The sequence below is a fragment of the Rhea pennata genome, chromosome 4 (assembly GCF_028389875.1).
Source record: "Rhea pennata isolate bPtePen1 chromosome 4, bPtePen1.pri, whole genome shotgun sequence".
Classification (NCBI taxonomy): Eukaryota; Metazoa; Chordata; class Aves; order Rheiformes; family Rheidae; genus Rhea; species Rhea pennata.
This window is the reverse complement of record NC_084666.1, coordinates 16240197-16264750: the sequence shown is the minus strand read 5'-3', so window position 1 is coordinate 16264750 and position 24554 is coordinate 16240197. Positions and strand designations below refer to the sequence as shown.

The window sequence follows — 24554 nt, the reverse complement described above, 5'->3', positions numbered from 1 at the left end:
GGGCTTCCAGCCAAAAAATAACATGCAAAAGCTGCTAGGGGGAAGGGGGAGGGAAAAAAACTTCACTAACATGCAAATGTCAGACTAGAATACTTATAAAAGACTAAGACGACAAAGATTCAGAGCTGTCTGCAAAAGGTTTTAAGAAAGCCTCTACAAAAGAACACATGAACAACAATTCTGAGCTTAAAAGGGACTGAAAAGCATATGTATATTTTCCTAGGGAGTAGGAGAAAATACTTGCCAGACTAAACATATCCTGCTCCTCTACCATTGTGTCATCTGCTAAGTTTCTATCTTTTTTTTGACAGTATTTTTCATTAACTACAGAATTTTATGTTGTTGAATACTTTGAAAATGTTGGAGTTAGTTGCAATTTAGGATTAAAACTAATGTAGAAATACACATTTTTCAAACTAAACAATGGAACTGTACTGAGTGGTCAATGCTTTTTTAAAATGAGCGAAGCCAAAATATGACATAAGCTTCCGTAAGAACACAGCAGTTACAAACATCCTTACCTGCAAGGGAAGGAGAGTATTACTGTTGTTGTCAGTTCGGAAAACATTATCTTCAATCCACGATTTTGGTGTCAGTGATGGAGTGGAGCGAGTAAATTTAGGAGGAGCTATGACATTACCAGAAAAGGGCTTCTTCAAAGGAGAGATCTGGTTCATAGTTCCTGGAATTCCCATGTTTCCAGTTCTGCGATGGTCTCTGCCATGCATTCCTCCCCAGGATATATTTCCTGTGCTCCAGCCACTGCTTTGATTGCTCCAGGGTGACTGCTTCAGAAGAGGCTAAAAAGAAAGATTCATTTACATTATTTTCAAAATACTTGATTTTTTTTTCTACTTTAAAAATACCTTGAAATTAATGCTCAGATTTCTATAAAATAGACTTTGCTAATAATGCCTAAATTTACTACCAAGGAAGAAAACTGAATACAGAACTATTCCCCCACAAATCCCCCCAAAAGCAATACCTGTGCAAGCAATTTTGTTCTTCATCATTTTAGTAGTAAGAGAGATTTTCTTTTTAAAAAAATTATACTCTGAAACAATTCTATGGTTAAAAACTGTTACAAAAAGAATTAGACTATTTAATCAAACTGATACGATTGATTGATATAACAACTTTGTTATACAGACGAAGTCTGTCACTGAGAAAATAACCCAAGATTTTTAAGGAGGCTGGTCACTTTTTTTTTTTTTTTTTTTGGTAATCAGGACAGAATGGTGAGCAGAAATTTAGAAAATTAAACTTCAGATGCCAGACTTTTCCCCCAACAGTATTTTGAATATCACTGTCTCAGTACTATCACATAAAAGCAAAAACTCTAAACTGATTATTACAAAGAGAATCAGTTTGAAGAAACTGTCTTAATATTTCCACATTATAATGCATTACTCTGGAACTACTGCTCAAATCTGTCTGAAGTCATGAACAGGGCTATATGTAGACATCTTCAGGGGTAGAATCTGTTCTTTCGTTGTTGAAAGATTTTTCCTATTTAGGAGTATGAAGTGTTTCTGTATCTAACAAGCTCACTATGTTCCTCAGTCTGAAAATGTAAGCTCTCTTTAGAGTGAAGATTTTACAGGATTAACAGCTTTTATTCCTACAACACAACTTGTGCTAAGAAGTGACCTATGGTGGTTGCCATACTACCAAGAGGTGGACCCACTGAGCCTGGCTGACAGCAAAGAACAGTATTTTTCTTTGGTGTTCTAAAACCTGACTGTTCTTGGAAGGGCTTTTTCCTCAAACATACAAATGGTGTGTGTGTGTGTGGGCAGCGGGGATGTTCTAAACTGAGGTCTACTGTAAAGGGAAAATGCAATGTATCTCAAAGCTCAGCTGCAAGCAACCCTCAGCTTGTAATTCTAATAACTTAAAAATTTAAAGCATGTCAATATGCTATGCATAAGACAAAACGCAACTCCGAAAACACAAAGATAAAAATACACCCCCTCCACCAAAGCAAACAAACAAAAAAACCCACTGTAGCCATTTCTGGTCAAGTAATTGGGCAAACATCCCATTCTATATAATTATAGATAATTATGTTGTAAAACTTGAATACTCTGGTTGGAATTTTGGGAGAGGCAGGCAGTCTATTGTGAAACAAATCTTAGAGATAATGCCAAATGCTAACAAGCCTTTAATATTGCTAGCTATGCTGTCACGGCACTGTTTAAGTTTACCTACTACTCGTAACTGATAGAAAATTCCTGTACACCTCAGTGCTAGAGAATTGCTTTGGAATTTGTTTGAAGAGTGTATTAGATGTTAAGGACAACTAGCTCCTTGCTAACTACGCATCTACATCAGTTCTTGACCAAGTACACTTACTAAACGATTCCAAATTTTTAAATTATCAAAATAAATGCTTTGCAAAAATGCAGCCCCGGTGATTAAAAAAATGACAAGATTTACTATTAGAATGAAACAAAAATTAAGATGAGGCCTACATGACTTCAGGCCTTTCTGAGCAAGTGATCTGTGCAAGATGTGGCTGTTACGTATTAACATGGATCTGCTTTTCTCTAATTTCTTGCAATCGATATTTTGGTTTTAGAAAGGAAAATAAACTTTCATCGAAGACGAGACTGCTATACTACTTCGTAAGATCAGTACAGGAACTAGGGTAACCTGAAACACGGTATTGTCTTCGGGTACAAACGCAAGTAACTCCGGCCAAAAACCTGGAAAGGACTAAAACGCCGAGAGGTTTCGCTCCCGCATCTGCGATCGCTTGAACTGAGGGCGCGCAGGGAGCGGGCGGCGCGGGCGGCTCCGCGGCGGGAGCGGGGCGCATTGTTCCGCGCGGCCGCCGTGCCCTGACACTCCTTCCTAATACAAAAAGCAGCGTTTTTCCGCTTTCCTTGGAGATTTTTTCCGCTTTCCCCCTTCGCCCCCGCCCAATCCCGCGGAGAACGAGGCGCCTCTGGGCAGCCGCCCGCCCGGGGCCCGGCGCGGGAGCCCGGCCGGCGGCGCGGCGCGGCGCGGGGGCAGGTGCGGCCGCCGCGGGGCCCCGGCGGCCGGGTCAGCTCCGCGGGGCCCCGCCCTGCCGCCGCCGCCCGCTGTCACCGCCGCGGGCCTGCCCCGGCGGCGGCGGCGGCCCAGCGGGGACCGTCTCCCGCCGCCGCGGCCCCGCGCACGGGCTCGCCCCGCCGCCGCCCTGTACCTGGTGGTGGTTGTAGGAGTTCCTCTGCTGCAGGAAGGCGGCGGCGGCGGCGGCCGCCTGGTGTTGGTGCTGGAGCTGGGGGCTCACAGGCGACCGCCGGTTCTGCTGCTGCTGCTGCTGCTGCTGCTGAGGTAAATTCATCTGCGGCGGCGGCGGGGGCGCGGCGGCCGAGAAGGGGCTGCTGAAGGGCCCGGCGCAGGGGTTGTGCGGAGAGACCGGCGAGAAGCTCTGGAAGAACGCGGGGTTGATCGATGACGGGATCCCCGGGTAAAAGCTGGTCTCGGACTCCGGGCTGGGGGGCGGCATCGCGCTGATCTGCCCGCCGCCGCCGCTGGAGACCGGAGGTTGCTGCGTCTGCTGCGGAGGCGGCGACGAGGTCTGCACCGACCAGGGGGTGCCGAAGCCGGGCAGCGGCGGAGGAGGAGGGGAAGCCGCCGAGGAGGAGCCGCCCCCGCTCTGGTGATGGGGGCTGGGGATCTCCGGGCTCTGCAGGCTGCTGAAGCCAGAGCCTAGCCCGCCGGGCAGGAGGTTCCCGGGGCTGCCCAGCAAGTGGCTGTTCGGGGGGGACTCCATGGGGGGCAGCGTGGCTTTCGCCTGCAGATGAGGAGGAGACGGAGGAGGATTCACGCAGGCGGCGGCGGCGGCGGCCACCCCCACATTGGGGTCGGCGGACGCCGCTGCCCCCGGGCAGGAAGGGGCGAGCCGCTCTGAGCCCCCCCGGTCCGCGGCGCCCGGGTGCTCGGCGGCGCCGCGGGGCTGGAAGTGCGCGTAGTCCCCTGTCGGCGGCGGCTCCGCGGGGTGACCGCCGAGGAGCTGGAGCTGCTGCTGCTGCCTGTGCTCCTGCTGCTGGTACTTGTCAGTGGGGTGGCTGAACTGCTGCTGTTGCTGCTGCTGCGGGGGGTGGTGATGATAGTCTGGGGGGTGGTGGTTATTCAGGGGGTGGCTGCTGCCGAGCTGGGCTGGGCTGCTGAGCTGCTGCTGCTGCTTAAACTCTTTCCTCTTCTGGCTCAGCTGAGGAGGCGGCTGCTGCTGTGGTTGCTGCTTGTTTAAATCCTGGTGGGGGCTGAGACTGGGTTTAAAGTCAGAGGAGGGGTGGCCGAGAGGAGGGTGTCCTGATGCGGGGCTGCTGCCCAGCCTCTCGCTGCCTGGCTGCTGCTGTGTCACCCCCAGGAGCAGCTCATCCTGCATGTTTTGATGATGCGCAGCAGCGGCCGCCGACAGGAACAGGGAGGGCGGCGGCGACGCACCGGACACGCCGCCGCTGCCGGAGGAACCGGTTACAGCGGGCGAGAAGGGGCAGGAGGAGGAGGAGGAATGAGAGGCGGCGGCCGCTGCCAGGCAGGGGAAGGACCTGGCGTAGCCGGCGCCTCCTACCCCCAACGGCGGGTCGGGGCTGCGGCTGGCGGTCGCTGTCTCTAGGCGCTCGCGTCTGTAATCCCCCATTAAAGAGAGGGGGGCCCCTCTGACACGGCCGCGGCCGAGCGGCGGCCCCCACCCTCCCGCGCGGAGCAGACAAAGATAATTAGCCTGCCGCGGGGGGCAGGCACCCGCCCGTCCTAAACCCCTCCGCAAAAACCGGGGGAAAAAAAAAAAAAAAAGAAAACCACCTTCTAGAATAAAGCCCGCCGCCTGGACATAATCTCCGCTACACCGGTTAAAAAACCCGAAGCCTTTTGATAATAAATAACCCCCCTTTCATCCGTTTTTTCTTTCCCAATCGTCATTTAACCACCCTCCCTCCCGGCAGGGCAGGCCTTCCTATCGAGCAATCGCACCTACAGTAATCCGCTATATCATCACAGATACCCGCGCGTAGGTCATGTATCCCCTTGGCAGCTCCCCCATGGCAACCCCTGCGCCTGCCCCCGCTCTCGCTACACAATAACGTCAGGAGAAGGCAGGGCGTTTCCAGGCTGGGCACCGAGCGGGGAGGCAGGCTGTCAGCGGCCCATCCTACACGCACCCCCGGCGCCCCGCTTCCCGACGCCGGGCTCCGCACTGCCCTCGCCCGCGGCCGCCTCCCCGCCCCCAATACCGGCTCGGCGCCGGCTGCAACCCCCTTTAAGAACGCCGGAACGTTCGTCACGGCCGCGTCACAATGCCCGCCCCGTGCCCGCCCGGCCGACCTCGGTAAGGAGCCGCCGGGACCGCCCCCTCATGAATAATGCACGTACCCGGCCCCGCCCCTGCGCCGAGTCAGCGCTCGCGCTGCCCAACGGCCGCGCGCCCATCGCTGACGAGCGGGGCGAGCGCTACCACTCGCTACGGGGGGGGCAGGGGGGGAGCTAGCAGCCTCGAACTGACGCCCTGACGATCTGCTTTTTCTGTGGGGAAGACACAAACTGCCGCTCGATGACGTTGTCTGGTCTGAGTCGGAATTACTGTAAATAAAACGGTTTTGTTTGCGGCAGCCGGCGCGACGTGCTTTCTTCTTCGGGGGACAGGGAGCGGGGGCGGCTAGGGCAGTAGCTTCGCCCGCTGCCTCGGATCCCGCGAGGACGTCGCTCGGCCGCGGCCCGGGCGGGGGTGGGGCGCCCGCGCGCCCCGCCCGGCTGCCCCTGCGCCGCTCATTTGCATTGACGCAGCCGCGCGCTGCTGGGGGGTGGGGCTGCGCGGGGCGGGGCGGGAGGGCTGCGCGCGGGGCAGGAGCGGCGCTGCGCGCTGCTTGCGCGCTCCGCGCCCCGCCCTGCCCCGCGGCCGGCTGGCGGCGGCGACGTGGGGGCGCTCGAGGGCTCCGCTGGGCGGCAGGGGCAGGCGCAGGCCCGGGGGCGCGCAGCGTGGCTGAGGCGGCGGCCCACGGGCACTGTTAGCCCGACGCGGACACTCGTGGCCCCCTGGCGCCGTGGAGTCTGAGCCGTTGGCTCAGACTGCCTGGGCTCTTCCCTGCGCCCCTGCCTCCAAACCACGCAGCCGGGTCATGCTGGCCTCCTGAGAAGCCCCCAACTATCTCCAGGGGAAGGGGCAGCGCGTACTGTTGCCTTTTGAGATAGTTCCTGGACAGACATGACACTAAACTTCGGATTTTCACTTTTTATTCCTGATGAACTCTTGGCAACAGGGCTTAACGCACACAAATAAATAGCTTGGCAATTACAGATTTAATGTGCTTGTGGATGTAGATATTCCTTAAGAGAATAACTGAGCTTGCTTTTGCTCTGGGAAAGCTGTTGTTCAGTGAGAGTTAATGCACATCTATTGAATGCATTGGGGAGGTGTCGTTATATGCATGACCTATTGTACTTCTCTCTAGGCATCCATTAGTGGCCGCTGTCAAAGAGTGGATGGCTGCTTTCCATTTGGCTGATGGACCTTTGGACTCACCCAGTGTAACAGTTCTTTTTTGTTAAATCAGTATCTGCTTGTTATATGCATATAAAAATGTACAAAAAAAGCTTGATTCAGTGCCTGCAGTCATTTTTGATGTGATTGTGATTTTATATTTAGGAGTAAACCTGCGTGGGTGTGTGTATTTGCGTATCCATGTGACTTTTTAGGGTTAACTTGACAACAGGTTTGCAGCAAACACAGAAACTATTCTTCTATGTCTTTGCTGTGTCATGGCATAGTAGTTGAGAATAATTGATTATATTGGAGACCATTCTGTTTCAAGAAATTTGTTGCCATTTTTCTTGAAAGTGCTAAAAAATAGGGTGCAGACCAAGGGCCTACTGATGATCACATACCGAGTAAATGTTGCCAGCCAAGAACTCCCTGAATAGTCAGCTGCTTTCTGGCTGCAGTCCTTCTCATAAACTTCAATTTTGTGAGCTGTGGAACTGGTAGCATCTGGCTTCCCTTTGTCATGCATCTGATACTCAGGTGCAAGCCTGAACAGAAGTTGTCCTCTACCTGAGGCCTTTGGAGAGGTTCTTCTCAGTGTGCATTCTCTGGTGTCTAATGAGAGTGGAAGTAATGCTTCAGTGTGGCTCTCCTACAGCCAACAACCTGTTTCTATAAAGTGTGTAGGAACTCATTTGGTTGTTTTTGTAAATGGTCAGCTCCTCTGCCCTTTCCCTTTGAACTGAGTCCATACTCTAGTGATTCTTTCTTCAAAACAGCTACTGTGTTGCCTGTATTTCTAAAGTTGGCTTAAGTACAATAATACTTACTCAGAGTCTCCATGAGGGCTTATCTCTACTGTGTTATCTGTCTACCACAATCACACTCCTGTAATTTCCAAGTTTATTAAAACAACTTTCATGGGATGAATCTCATCTAATTTTAACCATGTAGAAAATAAGCACTCTGAATCTTCCTCTACAAACACAAGACAGGTGTTACCAAAGGATGATTCATCCTACCCTAAAATAGGCACCTTTAAAGAGAGAAACTTAACCTTTTGCCCTGTTGATTATAAGAAAAGCTTATGGCTAGATCTTACTGCAGGATCCACAAGTTCTTTGATGCTTCTAATGCTCATTGCTTCTTGACTCTAAAAATAAGACCAGTTGTACCAAGTCAAACCAAGAGTCTTTGCAGCTGTATATCCTGCCTGTGATGTGAGACCCCTATAGCCCTTAACTTTTGGTGTATGCCAGAATATCTAGCTTCTCTACCAAATCAAGTCTCTTTAACTGGCTTGCTGGTGTCTTCAAGAAATAATGGGTTCCATCCACAGTGCTCTGGTTTCCTTCCCCATTCCCAATTTTTCTACTTTTTACCCTTTGGCTTTCACACCCTCTCCCTTTATTTTTTTGATGATGATGTGTGTTTTTTTGTTGTGTGATCATTTGATTTCTCCCTGATTTCTTTTTCCTTAAATACTCCCTTCATAGGAGAAGTTTGAGAACTTTTTTGAGTTGGGATAGTAAGAAAGCAATAAAGAGAGTGTCTGAAAATAGACATCTGAAAAAAATTTATGGCCATTTGCAATTTAGGAACTTCTTAGATTTGTCTTTTTTGAATTTATGGAGTAGCGAGGTACTTTGACTGCATATTCCCTGGCATGGGTCTGAAGGAGAGAACATTCTAGCTAAATCCCTAATCTCAGTGAGCTGGGAAAGCAGGGTTGTAATGTTTGCTGGTGAGCCACGTGGGGTGACTAGCTTTGACTAGACATCTAACATTTAGGAGAAATGAATGCTAAACTATATGTAATATTACTACATATAATATGTAAATTAAAAAAACCAGATGTTGCAAAACAAGTTGTCAGTAATTTGGTAAAACTGAATGTAACCTAAGTTACGGTTCCCATAACTATTAATCAACATGCTTCTGTGTATCTGTTGTAACAGATGTGCCAGGCATCAGCCTCACCTAAGAGGCCCATGGTGGAGCCAGGGCTGACAACTCTATGGGGTTTCAGTCAGAGACTTACCGACAACGAACATCTTTCTTCATCCTGTGTTCTGCAGAATCATAGTTCATATTGTGTGCTAAATTCTTTGTGCCAAACTGAACCAGCAATGCTGTAGAAGAGAAAATGGACAGACAAATCGCAATAAACTACACGGCAATGGTTCCAAAGCAGCTGTGACTGGAACATGGAAGACATGAAAGGGATCCTCAAGGCCGCGGCTTCTGAATGTTGCCCCCGAGCAGTTATCGCCTCTTCCAGAAAGTACCACGTACAACTTCAGTTCTTATTTTATAAAACAAGAAGGACACCTGCTACTTGTCAGTGCCAGAGAGAAGGTAGTGCGTGAGAGGATTTTGGTCTGACGTGGTGCACTGTTGTATTTTTTGCTTGAGCAGAAAGCTCCTATTAGCAGTTAGATGAGGTGAAAGGGACTGTGCCAAGATGCTGCCTGTCTCTGAACAGTCTGTGGGTTTAGTTTCTTTAGAAAGCGTAAGTTTTTGAGGGCAGAATCTGTATCTTTTTCTAATTAGACACCATCAAACACCTGTTACCATTTTGGGGAATATATAATAAGTCATGAAATTGATAAAACGTAACTATGGTATGTAGAGTCTTACATGAATGCGGAGCTACTTCAGTGCTTCCTCATTATGCAAATTAGTACTGAAATACCAGAATATCATGAATCTAACATATAAAAAAGAAAATAACTCAGACTGCTGCCAGAATCTGCTGTTTACCTCCCATTCGTTAGTTGGAAAATCGCAGCGACTGAGATCTTAAATACGGGCTGCAAATAGCACATTAACATGAAAATTATCTTTGCTCTTACCTCGATATTAAATGCTTCTTTTCTGGCAAATTTATACATATTAAAAGTAAACATGGCTACAACTAGTTAGCACTAGCTTCAAAAAACCTTTGTTTTGTGGAGTGGTTCAGCACAGAGAGTCATGGCCTTCTTGTAATGCAACAAATAACTGTTTCCACAGCCCACAATATTTATAGAATTTTTCCGTGATTTACCAGTCCATGTGACCTCTCTTCCAAGTTTCTACAGCTACAAGAAAATCAGGCTTTTAATATCAGCTGCTTCCCCCCCTCCCCGCCCTTTACTAATTTACTTCATTTCCCCATCCTCTTCTCTGTTTTTTTCCTGGGCTCATTTTTCAGAATTCTCTGTCTAAGTAGCTCTGTCCTGCGCTCATCCCAAGGGCTCTGTAAAGGGATCTATTTCCGTCTTACCTATGATCAGGCTGCTTTAAGGAAGTGCAGTCTGGTGTCCTGTGGTCTATGACATATATCTGCTTCATTCCTCAGCTTAAGCTTTGAGAAGGGCCTGCATATGCATTCCAGGAACAGCACATTGTTATAACTGGAAACAAAAATATATGACTAGCTGCACTTCTGATAGAGCTGCTTCCTCCTAACCTTAAAGTTGGCTTTCGTTAATGGCTTCCCCCCCCCAAAGGGCTGCGGATTATTCATATAGAAAAGAAGATGATGTGGTTTTACATTTCACAGGAAAAAGAGGTCTGCAGTTTTGTATCAGTGTGTTTTATTTACTATTTCTCTGTTCTCGATTTTTTAAACTCTGGAAATAATGATCTCCATACATTCCCATGAAGGAGGTAGGCAAGTTTTTTCCTCTCAATAGTGGGCATTCTGTTGATTCACAGTAGCTTACATATTTTCCTCATGCTTTTTTTTCATAAAAAGAAAAATTAATGGTCCAGATGTAATAAAATTGGAAAGGAAACCTTTGTTTGATCATTGTGTGTCAGGCTGAAGTTAAAAGCAGAGAAGACCTAATGCCATAGATTGGCGTAATTTGCTCTGTTCTGTTCTCCTTGTGCCCGTATTATAGTTGTTTCATTTTAAGGGTAAAATTCTAGACCCCAGTTTTAAAATTCACAGTAGATGGGCAGCCCTTTGTCCCTTATTCAAAGTCCCACTTACATCACGAGGGTTGTGCTGCCTGCTGAACTTTAAGGATATGGGTTCTGGTCACAAGAATGCAAACCAGTGATTTACTCTTCCCCCTCCCCTCCGTTTTGCCCTGGAGTTAACCAGCATATTAGACTAATATTTTCTTACTTCCTAGTGGCTGTTTCTGTTTCTTTTTTGTTTGGGGGTTTTTTGGTAGTGGAACCCATTAGAGTTTCTCCCAAGAGAATCACTGCCAAAGTAAACAAACATCTTCATGAAAGAAAAATAATGTCTGTGGAGTATTAAAAATTCCATGTTTTACAGAAAAGTATTTATGGCAACCAACTAGTGAATTAAAGTGAATGAAGTCCTATTTCCAGTGTGCTGCTGCTGCTGTACTAATTGAATGTGGCAATTTCTGCTAGTTTCTCAGCTATGCAGTACAAGTTCTTGGTATTAATTGTAGTTTAGGCTGAAGGAAAAGTATGAGATGAAACTCAATAAAAAGAGGATTTTTTATTGTTGAGAATTGAATAGTACTGCATGTAAAACCCAGGGGAATTGCTGTTGTCTCCAAAATGTTCTGCATGTGGTTGGCAAGAACAACAAGGACAGAAGAAAGTTCAGCTAAAATATTCATAAAGGCTGTCTGGTGGAATGCATTACAGGCAGCCATATACCTCGCTGCTGTTATCCATGAGAACTGATAATTTTTAACTGAGATGAAACATTCTGAGGAACAGGAGGCTGGCAGATTTGCAGCATAGATTGTTTAAAGGTTTAAATACTGTGACTATCTCATCTTATTGTAAGGCTGTAGACATAATGTAAGCTTGAGTTACTGAAAAGTGATAGAATGTCTGCATGTGTATAGCCTACAAAATTGTGAAGAGCTTATTTTCTATATGCTGCAGAATTCTGTGCTCTTACCATGTTTTGTCCAGGATTGGAATAATTATCCAGTAGAGCAACTATGTTTCAAATTCAGTGAGGATGAGACCATCCCTTATTTCTCTGTTTAGACAGAGGTTTGCACAAAAGGGACTGGTGCTAACTGGAAACGGTTGCCAACGTTATCATAGGTTTCATGACAAATGCTAAGTGTTCAAAAAGTAGGCGCTTCAGATGAGATCTCTCTTTAGTTCTCAAAATGATCTGTAGGATTTTAAAGCCTATGTTGTTGCTGATGTACTCACATATCAGATAGCATTTGTAGTAGTCCTGATAATATGACTGGTTAATTTGGTTATATTGCCAGTGCATAAGACAAATGATTCCTATGGTAGAGAATACGAGGATTTTACTGTTGATTTTTTCCTGTCTGTCACATGCAGAAGAACAGTTTGTCCAGCAATGCCTTCCTCTGTAGTAAGAATACAGTATTTTCTAGTCTTCCTTTCTATGTACAATTCAGACACAGCTGCCACTATTTACCAAACGTGAAGGTGGTGTTCACAGCTCTATGGGTAAGTTTGGGTTCTGTTGTAAAGAATGCATAAGACATCTTTATTAATTACATGAATGTTCAGTGTGTATTTATATATCTGGCTACTGTGGAGGCTTCCTGAAATTTCTGTCTCCAGAAACTAGTGTAACTGACTTGTGCTAAGAACTACATTTTGGTTCCAGTCTTGGGATAATCTGTTCTGGAGGGTTGCACACCATACTCTGACCACATGTGAGAGATGAGCTAAAAGACCAGAGGAGATCTCCGAGTGGAAATTCTTGAATAAAGAAACTTTGCAATGGAGTTCATTTGTGCTGAAGGGAGTGCTGTAGCCCCTATAGCAAATGCAATGTGAGGAAGCAAGCATGTGTTTGTGGCTAGATCTCCCCTCTGCTGAAGTGTACAGACATTGTAGCAAGTTAAACAGGAGTATGTGTTTGCACCCTAGCAGACTGTTAAGGTTGGTACTTTAAGCTGCTATGAAGATTTGTTAAAGTTTACTTATTAAACCACTGAGAAATGATAGAGGAGCAAGTTCCCCTTCTGAGCATTTGTCTTGTACGAAAAGCAAGGACGACCTGTCTGATGTGTATACATGCAAAATGTATTCTCTTGATGTTGTTTCATCTTTGACTATAAGATGGATGTTCCGTAACTTTAGAAGAGCATCCATTGTTTCAGTAAGATTATTTTCAATGGCTTCTGTAAGAGATTTGTGGTTTTAATTAGTCTGTTCGGAATCATTTTAGAAATTAGCAATAAGGTGCTTCAGATTCATCATATAACTAAAAACTTTTATGCACAGACTAGAATTAAAGAAATCTTGACTGAAATTAAGAAAACTCTTTAACCTTCTCATTGCAATTAATTATGATTATATGTGCAATAACCAGGGTGAGATCAAAAACTGTGAAGCTGGCTGTTGTGACCTCAAAGAGCCCAGTCATGAACCTCTGGGTCTCTTGAGGGTAGGATGCTCTCATTCTCACTTATCAAGAACTTATAGTATCTTTACAAAACAGTTGAACATTTGTGACACTAATGATGAGAATAACAAGCCCAAAGATCAGGCCGTGCCTCTGCAAGGTAGAAGAGGTTGGCCTGGATGTGGTGTGGCAGAGGAGCGAGTTGAACTCAGGTCTGCTATATGGCAGATGAATAATGCTCTCAACACTTAGCTGCTGGTTGGTGGTTCCACAACTTCTCTCTCTCTCTCTCTCTCTCTTTTTTTTTTTTTTTTTTTTTTTTTTTTTTTTTGTCCCCTTAAAGCTGATGAGTTGAATTTCTGAATAGGCAACAAGGTAACTGATAACGGAGGCTTTCAGCTATTTTACTGTTTGCCTACTTCCTTCATCTAAATCTGCCTAGCTCTAGCTGGGACTCAGAAATAAGAACTCTCTAGTCCTCTTATGAAAGGAAAATTTCTGATCTAACGATCAACTGTACATTAATGATAAGCTTCATTGCTTTTGACCATTTGTGGTATTTCGATGGTACAAAGACACTGAAAAGCAGTATAACTGTTTTACCATGTATGTTTTGATTACTAAAGCCATATCTGTGTGATTCTTACTTAGTGCTCATGTATAACATTTTGAAAAATTAAATCCAACAAAATATCCTGCCAAGAAACTCTGTAAAAAGCTGAATGCACATATGAGAATATTTTTATTAAAACATCTTAGAAATGCATTAGCTATGCAAAAAAACTCACTGAAACCTAGAAAAGGTAATGAAAACGTTGAACTTCAATAAAATGAAGTATATTAAGAAAGAAAATAATGCAGTTGAAGTTATCCAGACAACCTTAGTTTTCTTTCATAATGAGAACCTGAGGGAAATGCAGAGTTAAAATTAGTTTGCTTTTGCAGACTCTATTTTTCTAACCCCTTATGTGCAGTCTTTCTGAAAAGAATAGTGATTTTTTTGGATGCCTTAATCATTAACTCTTGTACTGACATATTTTTTTTGCTTTTTGTAAGTTTAAGCAAATGCTGAGAACTGGCAGTCATACTTTCTAAACGTATAGCTACAAGGCAAAGGAACTAGGATAAGATCAGATATGTTCATCTTTTATATAGAGAACACAAAAACTACTGTAATTATGTAATTTCCCCTCTCATTATGCTGTTGAGACCCCAGATCCATTCTTATGCAGTGGCACAAAGCAATCTAGTACTTAAGTATTGCTTACAGAAGCTTCTTTGCTGAATTGATGATCATATATGCCACAGATCAATTGTACCAACAATACTAAAAGAGAAAATGACCTAGATCTTTAAAAATTCCCAAACCTTGGTGATGTCCTTCAGTTATTGTGATATCATTTTGTCTCAATAGGCTTTGACAGGAGGGCAGTAAAATGAATCATTTGAGGAACCTTTGTTTTCATACTGGTGATCTTTTTTGTACATGCTTGTGTAGTATGTTACAACCAAGGAAGAAAAAACTATGTAAGATTTCTGCTTTCAGAAATCAAAGGTATGTATGTTGTTTATTTTTCTTTTTCTCCCACATAACCTCTCTTTTCAACTTTAAAAGATTGTTTCTATATGAAGAAATATAGTAGAGACTATAATAGTATAATTATGCCTTGTGGACACTTTTTAATCTTGTATGAATGTCTTTATAATACAAGTGTCCACATGGGAAGTTATACTGTCATAACTACAGCAGCATAATTTTGCTGGAGGATTTTGTTATGAAGACAAGTTCTTTATGAAAGGCTTTGGGAATTTTATTTTGCCTTTTCACTTCTCAGTTTGCTCAGGTGCTGAACTAAAAGAGTTGATCAAATCAGTGAAAGTAATGAAAATTCAACAGTTATCAAGTAGACTGTCAAGTGCTGAGGAAATTGGAAAGTAATAAATATATATGTTTTGTGATAATATTCATGTGCATTACTCTCCAGTGTTGGAGTTTGTGAAGAGTTTAATGAAAGGGTAATAAACAAAGTCTTTTCTTGCTCAGCCTCATAAACTAATATACCCGATAGTTAAAAATTGGAAGAACATTATAGAATCTTAGCTCTCATAAAAAACAACCGGGGTTTCAGGCCAGTTTGACAGTGGAGAATTATATGAATATTTTTTAGCCTCTATCAAATTCTCTGCAGCTCATACAGAGCCAATCAGCTATTGAATTTCTCTATTTCCTATATCCCAGTTAAATTGTATTTCCTTAAATATCTGAGTCCTATGACAGCAGTCAAAATGCTGTTACAACAATAGGCCATTTACATGAAAATAACAATATGTCAGTAAGGGCACAGTAACACTTAAACAATATTTTACAAAATGTGCTTAGAGTAAACCACAGCATGTTTCAATGTCATTGTCTCATAGACTTTAAGACAAGAAAAGCCTAATTATTTTTTGGTGACCTAATCCCATTCAGTGTTAACTTTGACCATAAAGGACCCCTTGTAAATGCTTAAAGGCCATTTTTTCTAAGAGAATTTCATTAGAAAGATACCTGATTTGTTTTTAAAGAGTTCAGAGAATGAAGAGTTCACCACATCTATAGCGACCCTCCCTGTTCAGGTGAAGAGTTTTATCTGTGTTTTGAATTTGGCTTTGCCTTCCCTGGTTTAATCTTTGCTGGATTAGAAAGCCTTTAGCACTGGACAGGGTTCAGTGAATGTGTTTAAAGGCTGGGATCAAAGTACTTCATCTTTCTTTTGTTAAGCTCATTGAGCTTCTTTTGTTTCTAACAATAAGGCAAGATTGCTGTATCAGTTGTTCCTAAAGTTTCTTTCAAGTTTACAAACATCCTAAGTAAGGATGTCAGAGCTGTACATAGCAGGAATGTTATTACTGATGAGAGGGTTACAGCATGAGCTGAACAAGAGCATGCTCTTCCCTCTTCCTTTTTGAAGTGTGGAGCAAATATGGGCAAATATATTGCTACTACCAAAATTTTCATTTTGTGTATATCTTGCCATGAGGCTCTAGGCCTGAGTGAGTCCTCATAAGATCTTCCATTGGATATTATGTTTTTCCAATACAAGCTTATTAAAGAGACAAACCACACTGGTATCTTGCTGTATTTAACAGAATATTTGGGTTTGCCCTGGATGGAGCTGAATATTTCCGTCCCGTAGTGCTTCTTTCCTCCTCCACGTTCAGTTTATCTGCCAAGATTTCTTTCAGAGTTGAAGATACAGTCTCCAAATTTGTAAATATAGCTTTTGTTCCAACATGTATAAACTTTTATTTGTCATTAGTAGAGTGTACATTTGTCAAGCAAGCATGAATTATAAATTGGTTGGGTTATAGTGTAGCATGACTGTGCCATTTTATTTATTTCTTCTGCCACCAAATTTTTACCTATAAAATTTCCTGGTAATGACTTTTTGTTTTCATCATGGCCAAAGATGGTGAATAGAATTAGTCCAAAAAGTAATTCCAATGAGTTTATTCTTGAAATAATGCAAATGGAAAATGAGTCTGGTTTTGATTACCTCTTGAACTCTGTAACTTATCTATTTTGCAATTAATATAGAATACAAAGATTTTTGCACAGTGCCAGTATCGTAATCATTGTAATGCAATGCTCAGGTTAGTGGTTTACAAGCATATATGTATATGGGTTTTATAGTTGCACCCCATCAATCTGAAGCTGTTCAGTGTAATATTAGGCCTGTTGTGTAAACAGAAGGAAACAAAAAACATAAATTTCCTATTTTTTTAATAATAGTTCCTCATCTTCAACTGTTTTCACCAGAGCAGAATGTGTGCTAGTCATGGTAATGACTGAGCTACATAACTTTTTGATGTCTTGAAAATAAAAGGATCAGTTTTATTGCAATTGTGTGGATCTATGTGAGGGTCAGGAGCACTTGCAGAAATGCACAGAAAAAGAATCAAGGAAGTCCACCAGCCTGAGGACCACTTGTAACATGATCCTGAGGAAAAAGACTGAGAGAGGTGCTTGAAATTGAGAGTAAAGAAACAGTCTCCTACTGTTTGCTTCCTGCTGTGTTCCAGGAAACAGTACATAGTATACATGATTTATAAATAAGTAGAACTGCAACCAATAAATGCCTGACTCCATCACCAATTCCTCCTTATGACAGGTACAATGTACAAGATGTCAGAAATCAATTAGTTATTTCTAATTATGTTTACTGACAAAGTTGATAGCTGTGTTTTAAATTTCTCATTGAAGGTGATTGGGAAATAACACAATGAGTAAGAAGAACTAAAACAACATAGTCTACTTTTGAATTTGGGGTTCTAATTGAAAATGATATATTTCTCTTAGCACTGAATTTTGTTTGTTTGTTTTGTGTTTTCTAGCCAGAACAAAACCCCTGAGAATCATGTAATCATTGAAAAGTCTAGGTTTGAAGGGACCTCTGGAGATCATCTGCTCCAGACTTCTATTGAAAGCAGGGCTTTAGATTAGATTATCCAGGGGCCTGTCAAGCCGAGTAATTTCCAGTGAGGAAGGTTCCCCCAAATCCCTGGGCACTTTATTCTTTTGTTTATTTTTTTCCCAAGATAAAGATTTTTTTTTCTTATAAGCAGGTGAAATTCCCCCTGAAGCAAATTCCCCCATAAAGCTCCCCTGGATCTCATGCCTGCTGCCTCTTGTCCTGTCACTGTGCGTCCATATGAAAAGAGATTTCCATCTTCTCTAGAAAACTTTCTAGTTGTTGGAAGGCAGCAATTATAATTTCCTGAGCTGTCTCTCCTTCACACTGAACAAACCCAGTTCCTTCAGACTTTCTTCATCTGACCAGTTCTCCATCCCCCAAATCATTTGGTGAACCTTTGCTAGACCCTCTCCAATTTTTCAATGCCTCTCTTGAAGTGGGCAAACCTCTCTTGAAGTGGGCAAAACTGGACTCAGTAGTTCAGATGTGGCTTAATAAGTGCACATAGAATGGAATAATTGCATCTCTCGGTCTGCTGGCTACATACTTACTGGTGCAGCCCACAGTACAGTCTGCCTTCATTGCTGCCAGAGTACATGGCTGGTTCACATTCAGCTTGCCATCCACCAGGACTCCCAGGTCCTTTTCAGCAGAGCTAAACGCCTGCCAGTCAGACCCCAGCCTATACTGCTGCCTGGGATTATTCTGTCCCAGTTGCAAGACTTTACATTTATCTTTGTTATCATGCAATACTCATTTTGGGTCAGAATAACATCTCATTTTACCCCAGATAATACTATTTAATTTTTCACCACATATAATGAAAGTAAAACAAAGAAGCTGACCAAACTTCAGGGAGAAAAAGGGAGGCACTCTTCTTATTTTACCCTAAAGGTCAATGACTTAACCCTCACCCACAGTGTGGGAGATCTGGGTTCAGTTCTTTCTTTTGAAGAGAGTTGGACCCATATTGCTCACAACCGAGAAAAGTGCCCTCAGGAGCAGGCTGTAACAAGCCATAACGTATTCCAAGGCTCCTTCAAACTCTCCTGTTGCCACAGTAATACTTTTGTTTAATATACTTTTGATGCTTCTCAGACTAGGACTACAGGTGTCATACCTCCTAAGTTATTATTTTGACCTCTGGTTATTTGTCATTTGTATGCCCCTCTCCTTGCTTAGTTTGGAAATGCAAAAGTCTAGAGAAATTCCCTGAAGCTTTCAAGAAAAAGCTGTGTTTGCCCAGCTCCAATGGGATCTTTATGACATACTTCGTCTTTGTATTCAGTTTCTTTCCTTTGATGTGAATGAACTTGCCTGGAGTTAAAAGATTAGTCATGACTTGAATGCTTCCATCTTGGTAGTGCTGGTAAGTAGGGGCTACCTTAGTTTAATTTTAAAAAATAGGTACCTACTGTAATTTTTTTTTGCTTTGAACTTAGTAATATTCAAGCCTCCTTTGTTCTTTTTGTATATTATATAGCTTTATATGTACAATATAGTAATTTGTGGTGAGATAAGAAATTTGTTTTGTTTTGTTTTAGAGAAGTCAGGAAATACCTAAAAATATTTTCAAGTACTGCCATATTTTAACAAAAGCAACCCTGGTACAATGTGTGATGTACTGGGTAATAAAAAGTTGATCAATATTCATTGCTACTTTTGTTTTATTTTAGAATGCAAGTGCCAGAATGGAAAAAAACATTAACACTGGCAGTTTCCTTATGCAATAAAAATTGTGAGGTTGACTTCTCTATATTATATTGCACTTGCAGATATAAAAGTCTGAAAAGCAAGGATAACTTTAATATAATTAGGATGTCAAAGAGAAATAATAGGTCCACAGTATTTTTTTAAGATCATTTTAAAATTTCAAATGAAGCTCATTAATTTGGAATTTCTAGCTTAGCGTAAAAGTGGCATAAACTTTTCCTGTTCATTTTACTAATAGCAAAACAAAACGTGACTACTGGACATGTGTTATAGACCCATGGAGCACAACTTCTATTGGAATGGATGGAGAGCACTGCTTTTTAGGACCTGCCCACAAGATATGAGGAAAAGATGCATTGTCGTCAGTAAATCCAAAATGAAGACCTTTTCTGAACGTCATTAGAAAAAAGAACACGTTGAATTTTCTAAAAATCCAATCTTAGGAAAATATAAAGGCTTTCTAAAATGTAAATTTCTGCATCCAGCATGAGATAAATCAATACTGGACTGCTTTCTGATGCACAAATCGGTATCAGCCACTGAACCAAAACCTCGCAGGAACCTTAGTGCTCTTTACTTTGTGCAAACAGATTTTGGCACTAGCAGTGTTATGTGAAACATAAAATCGACCAGTTCTTCAAAACAATTTGCAATTTGTTTCCATATCTGACTGCTAAAAGGGGAAATTTTAATGGAAGAATGAGAATTCTCAAGGAAATCCTGCTGGGTATTCTAGAGACTACAATTTAATGAGCACACGAGTAAGTCACCTTGGAGAGGAAGGCTGCCTAGTAAATAAGGCACAAAGGTGATAATTAAACAAGTTATCAATATGTTAAGTAGGGAAAAGGGGACATAACTGGCAATGAAAATACACTGGATTTATAAAATGTAATTAACTTTTAAGAGAAGATTAAGAAAATAAGGAATTATTAGTGGCCAGTAGTTCTTAAGACTGTAAAAAGGCATTACAAAGGTAGGAGCAAAAGAACAACAAATCAAGTAAAGATTTCAGTCTTGCAGAAAAAGACATAAGAAATCCAGTGGTTGGAAATCAAAGGATTGAAAAATTCAATCACTGTGAAGATGTAGTGAAGGCAATTACACATTAGAATAATTTACCAGGGGAGGTAGGTGGTAAGCTTGCCATTGCTAGGAATTTAATCCACTTGGATACACTTTAATCTGACTCTGGGAAAAGAACTGTGAGTGTTGAGTATCTGTGTGGATCGCTGCGGAGGTCATTTCTGCAGTGTAAGCTGTACGTCCATGAATGTATATTTGTTCTTCAACACTCCTTTCTTTCACAGGCTGTGGAAGTGAACAGAAAGCCCTCATTGCCCTCAACATGTTCCTCCAACTTTCAGCTCTGCATTAAGGCAATGACTAAAATAAAGTCTCATGCTCCAGGGCTACAGCTGGCTGCCTGCAAAAGACCAGAGAATGATTTCCTAGATGCATTCTGTATTTTTTGATTTCATTTTCTCTGAAGCATTAGAAACAGACATAGCTGGTCATCCAGCCTTGGAAAGAGTGGTCCAGTTCTCTGAGGTGAAGAGGAGTCCACTCCTTTAGGCAACTTCTTCCAACTGGCTTGGTGATTAGACAAGTTCCCCTGAATCAGGGTAACAAGGAATTTGAGGGCGTTTTGCTTTCCTCTTCATTATGAAATCCAAACAAATATAATACTGTAATTATGATGATTTGGGCATATCTCATATAGTCAGTTCACCATCATTCCTAGGGCTGCAGACAGAAGAGACATCACAGTCTTTTCTGGTGTTCATATTAGCTTAATATTTCAAAGATTTATTTATTCATTTATTTTGCATAACCCAAGTCATTGTGGAATATAGTGGTAAACGGGAAAATGTTATGTCATATACAATAGAACAGATTGCCTGTTCTGGTTTAAAATTCTACTGATTTATAAAGATGCTGGAAGCTTAATTTTGCTGCAACAACTTGTATGTGAGGAGTTCAATTTCTTTTTTTTTCTTAAAAAGCTGATTCCAGTCTTGATGCTTGATGGAGTTACAGAGCTGCTATTCCCACTACTCAAATGTCTATTTACTGCCTGTGTGTATATCAGCTAAGAAAGAGTTTGTACACTTTCAGCAGAATTGCTTGTGAATTCTGATTTCTTTCTGCAGCATTCTCCACCTTTTATTTAAAAAAAACACCCCTACAAAGAAAAAATAATAATACTTACTGATATAATAATTCTTAAACTATATAGGAAAAGGGGGATGCATTACTTCTTCTTATTAATTTGATTCTGTTAAAAAAATGACAATAAGCAGAAGGAGGGATTTGAGGGAGTTACTGGAAGGCAGATGACCTATCGTCATCTCCTAAAAGGCAAACTGGCCTGTCAGCATTTTGCCTTGTGAACGTGCTGGCACGTAGCCCTGTTCTTATACTAGTCTTTGTTCCACGGGTGCAAAAATTCTTGCTGACTTCACTATGATCTTACCTTCTCTAAGGGGAACTGTGCCTGTTAACAGGCACCTATTGTCATCCTGCTGAACAGTGAAGAGAGACCTACTGTTTCATCAACATCAACGTTTTCTTCGTACGTGTGAACATGTTTTCTTCATGTGAGGAAAAGGCAGCCGCCATCTTACATTAGCCGTTATGTGCTCTTCTGTCATTTGTGAGTGCAAGAGGGGCACATTTGCAATTGCTGTTTGTTGTGTGCAAGTGAAACTGGTTCTTGTGTATGTGTATATATACATATTGGCTTGTCATCTAAGTCACCTTATTTATCATATATCATATATGGCTTATCACATGTCATTGATTTATGTCATATATAAAATTGGCTTATGATACATATATGGTTAATCACATATCATTGTCTTATACTAAATTCGTCATCTAAAAGGTGACAATAACTGCCGGTAGCTCTTTGTGCTTGCACAGTGGTTTATATACAGAAGCTGGATGGTTTGAGGTAGATGAAGGGAAAAAAAAATAAACCTAGATCATTCCTTGAATGGCAGAACTAACAGTGCCATGTAACATGCTCATTTCCTCACATGTCAGTGCTCTCCACCATGGTACCTTCTGGTCTTCCTGTGCCTACGAGATTCTTCAGCTCCCCTTCGTTCCTCCGTCACTGTGTTATGAGTGTGCGTGTCCAGAATGGTCGGCAGCTGCTGCCACGGGAATGTAATGGGCTTCCCTTCCCCTCTGCTAACAACAAAAATTAATGGCTTTGGGAGCTGAGCTCCAAGATGTGCTAAATGTTGCACAAGTCTGTTTTAAGAGCTTGCTGTTTTAAAGATATCTACTCTATTCAATTTAGTTGAAGTAGAACAGATATGACAGGGAGACAGTATAATGCACGCAAGCTTCATTTCCTCAGGAAGCCAAGCTAAAAAAAAAATCTAACCAGGAAAATTTTCAGCAAACATTTGAGAAGTTTGCTGCTAATTATCAAAATGAAGAAACAGTGTGTGCTAACATTTTTTTGATTTAAATAACCACGATCACTCTTTCAAGAAATAAACCTACTGAAACAAATGAATAAAACACATCAGACTTGTGTTCTGTATAACATTCCTTCTAACTTGCTGTATTTGATCTTATAATAACAGTCTCAGCTTTAAAAATCACCCTCCCTTACCCAAAATCTACAGGATATAAAAAGTTAAAAGGAGCATTTATTCCTAAAGTGTCAGAGAACCTTTGTTTTTGAGGTTGTTTATTGGGAGTGAATAAATTGAACCAGGTCAACCTGAATTAAAGCCGTGCGCTCTTTAGAGAGTTAGTGTTCTTGGAGGGAGATTCAGCATCCCAGATGGACTGACACAGTAGAAGGTTTCCTACTAAACATTCCTCATCCTTTAGAGCTTGCAATGCTTCTGCCTTGTGATGTACATCTCTACACAAGTTTTGCAGAGTAGTCTTTGATTCACAGAAACTGAAACTAAAAGATGAAGAAATAAAATACGTATTTCCTGTATTATTGTTTCTATACTGCCTATAAAGCCAATATTTTAAAGGCCCCAAAGTTTCTGAAAATGGGGCTTTGGTTTATTTTGAGAATCAGCCTTCTGATGTTTGTTCACTTGACATCTGCATTCTAAAGGCCAGTCAGGAACCACAATATTTACAAATCATCCCCTGTATTTTTGGATAATCCAGGCCTTTCTACACTTCACTCAGCTGTTGCAAATGCATTTTATAATTTATACAGAATGTGGTTCATCTACAGTGTGACTAGGAAACATTAAAAGGAAGCATTCAGTCATAATTTATGCATCTGGGATTTTTAAAAGAACCCAGAAGAATTAGGCATCTAAATTTCATTAAAATGTGGTGGAACTGAAGCATATAAGCTCTGCTAAAAAGCACAGTCATTATCTCTAACTCTTTTTTTTCCTCCAGTTTAATTTGCACATAAGTTTACTGTGGGGAGGTAAGCAGGCTAAGCTGACTTTGCACACCTTCCTTTCTCATTAGCATGAAGGCATGATCATGTGCACTCCACAGTGTTTCTACTTCTTTCATTTCTAAATTGCAGCTCCATATACCCTTCTAACTGCTGGTTTTGTAATTAAAACATTATTTTCATAACTATAAATTTATAAATATTAAATCAATAAACTGTTCATACAAATAATGTGATGAATATGACTTTGAAAGTATGTCAGTGTGTATATGACATTCTTGGGAAAGATTTGTACTGTTGATATAGAAAACTTTTGGGGGGTTCAACTCTGAATGAAAGTCACTTCTGAGAATAAAATGTTACTATAGAATGTAAAAGAATTGTATGCATTACTTTTAAATACAACGCAAGGTAACTACAGATATGTTTAAAATACTGCCAGAGGTCTAACAGACAACAAAAGCATGGTCTGAGGACAAGCATCAGTAAAGTCTGATACAATGAACGTAATGAAGAACCAGAAGAGAGAGTGATTGGAGGCACTATCAGATGAAGAAGAGTAAGCATGGATTGGAGCTTGTTCTGAAATCAGAAAGGACTGATGTGGCAATATAGAGTGTGGTTACCGGATGAAGGAGTTAATTTTCCCAGCAATGGTCAGCCCATATTTATTGTGAAGAAAAAAAAATAGGGTTTTCCTGCCTGGTGCTGAAAATAGAAGTCAAATCTAAGTTGTTTCTTGAAGGCAGATATAATTACATCATGAGACATCTTACTTTTGGGTCTGGATAATAGCATAAGAATGGCCACACTAAATCAGACCAAGTCTATGTGGAGCAGCATACTGTCTCTTAATTGTTTCTTAGGAATAAGAATGATACTTTCTCCAGTTTCAGCTGTTTCAAGGCATATTACTTGAACTACTAATATGAGTGCATTATACATTTAATAGCCCTTGCTGAACCTTTCTTCTATGGATTCTTCTAATTATTTATTAAACCCACTTATACTTTCGGTAGCTACAACATTCTTATAGCAATAAGTTGTATCATGTAGCTATGACTTTCGATTTAAACCTCATTATTTGGTGCCTACTAGTTCTCCTGATATTAGAAATAGTGAACAATTGTTCCTTATTTGCTATCTCTGTGCTATTCTCAATTTTATATAGTTATCATATTTTCTCTTAGCTAT

At 41.7% G+C, this 24554-nt stretch overlaps 1 protein-coding gene and 1 long non-coding RNA gene across 2 annotated transcripts in view; one reads left to right on the top strand and one right to left on the bottom strand.

The window, feature by feature from the left end:
* The window catches only part of CPEB2 (cytoplasmic polyadenylation element binding protein 2), a 55583-nt gene extending 50375 nt beyond the window's left edge, over positions 1-5208 (bottom strand). The window contains exons 1-2 of the mRNA XM_062575345.1: positions 3191-5208; positions 522-800 (exon numbers count right to left, since the gene is read on the bottom strand). Of these exons, the coding sequence (XP_062431329.1) occupies positions 522-800; positions 3191-4633 (1722 nt within the window). The 5' untranslated portion in view covers positions 4634-5208. The remainder of the gene's footprint in view (positions 1-521; positions 801-3190) is intronic.
* On the top strand, positions 4103-12120 carry LOC134140344 (uncharacterized). Its single transcript, XR_009958388.1, has 3 exons — positions 4103-5573; positions 6441-6516; positions 8428-12120. It is a non-coding gene; the product is annotated as an uncharacterized LOC134140344 (long non-coding RNA).
* Positions 12121-24554: the final 12434 nt, after the last annotated feature.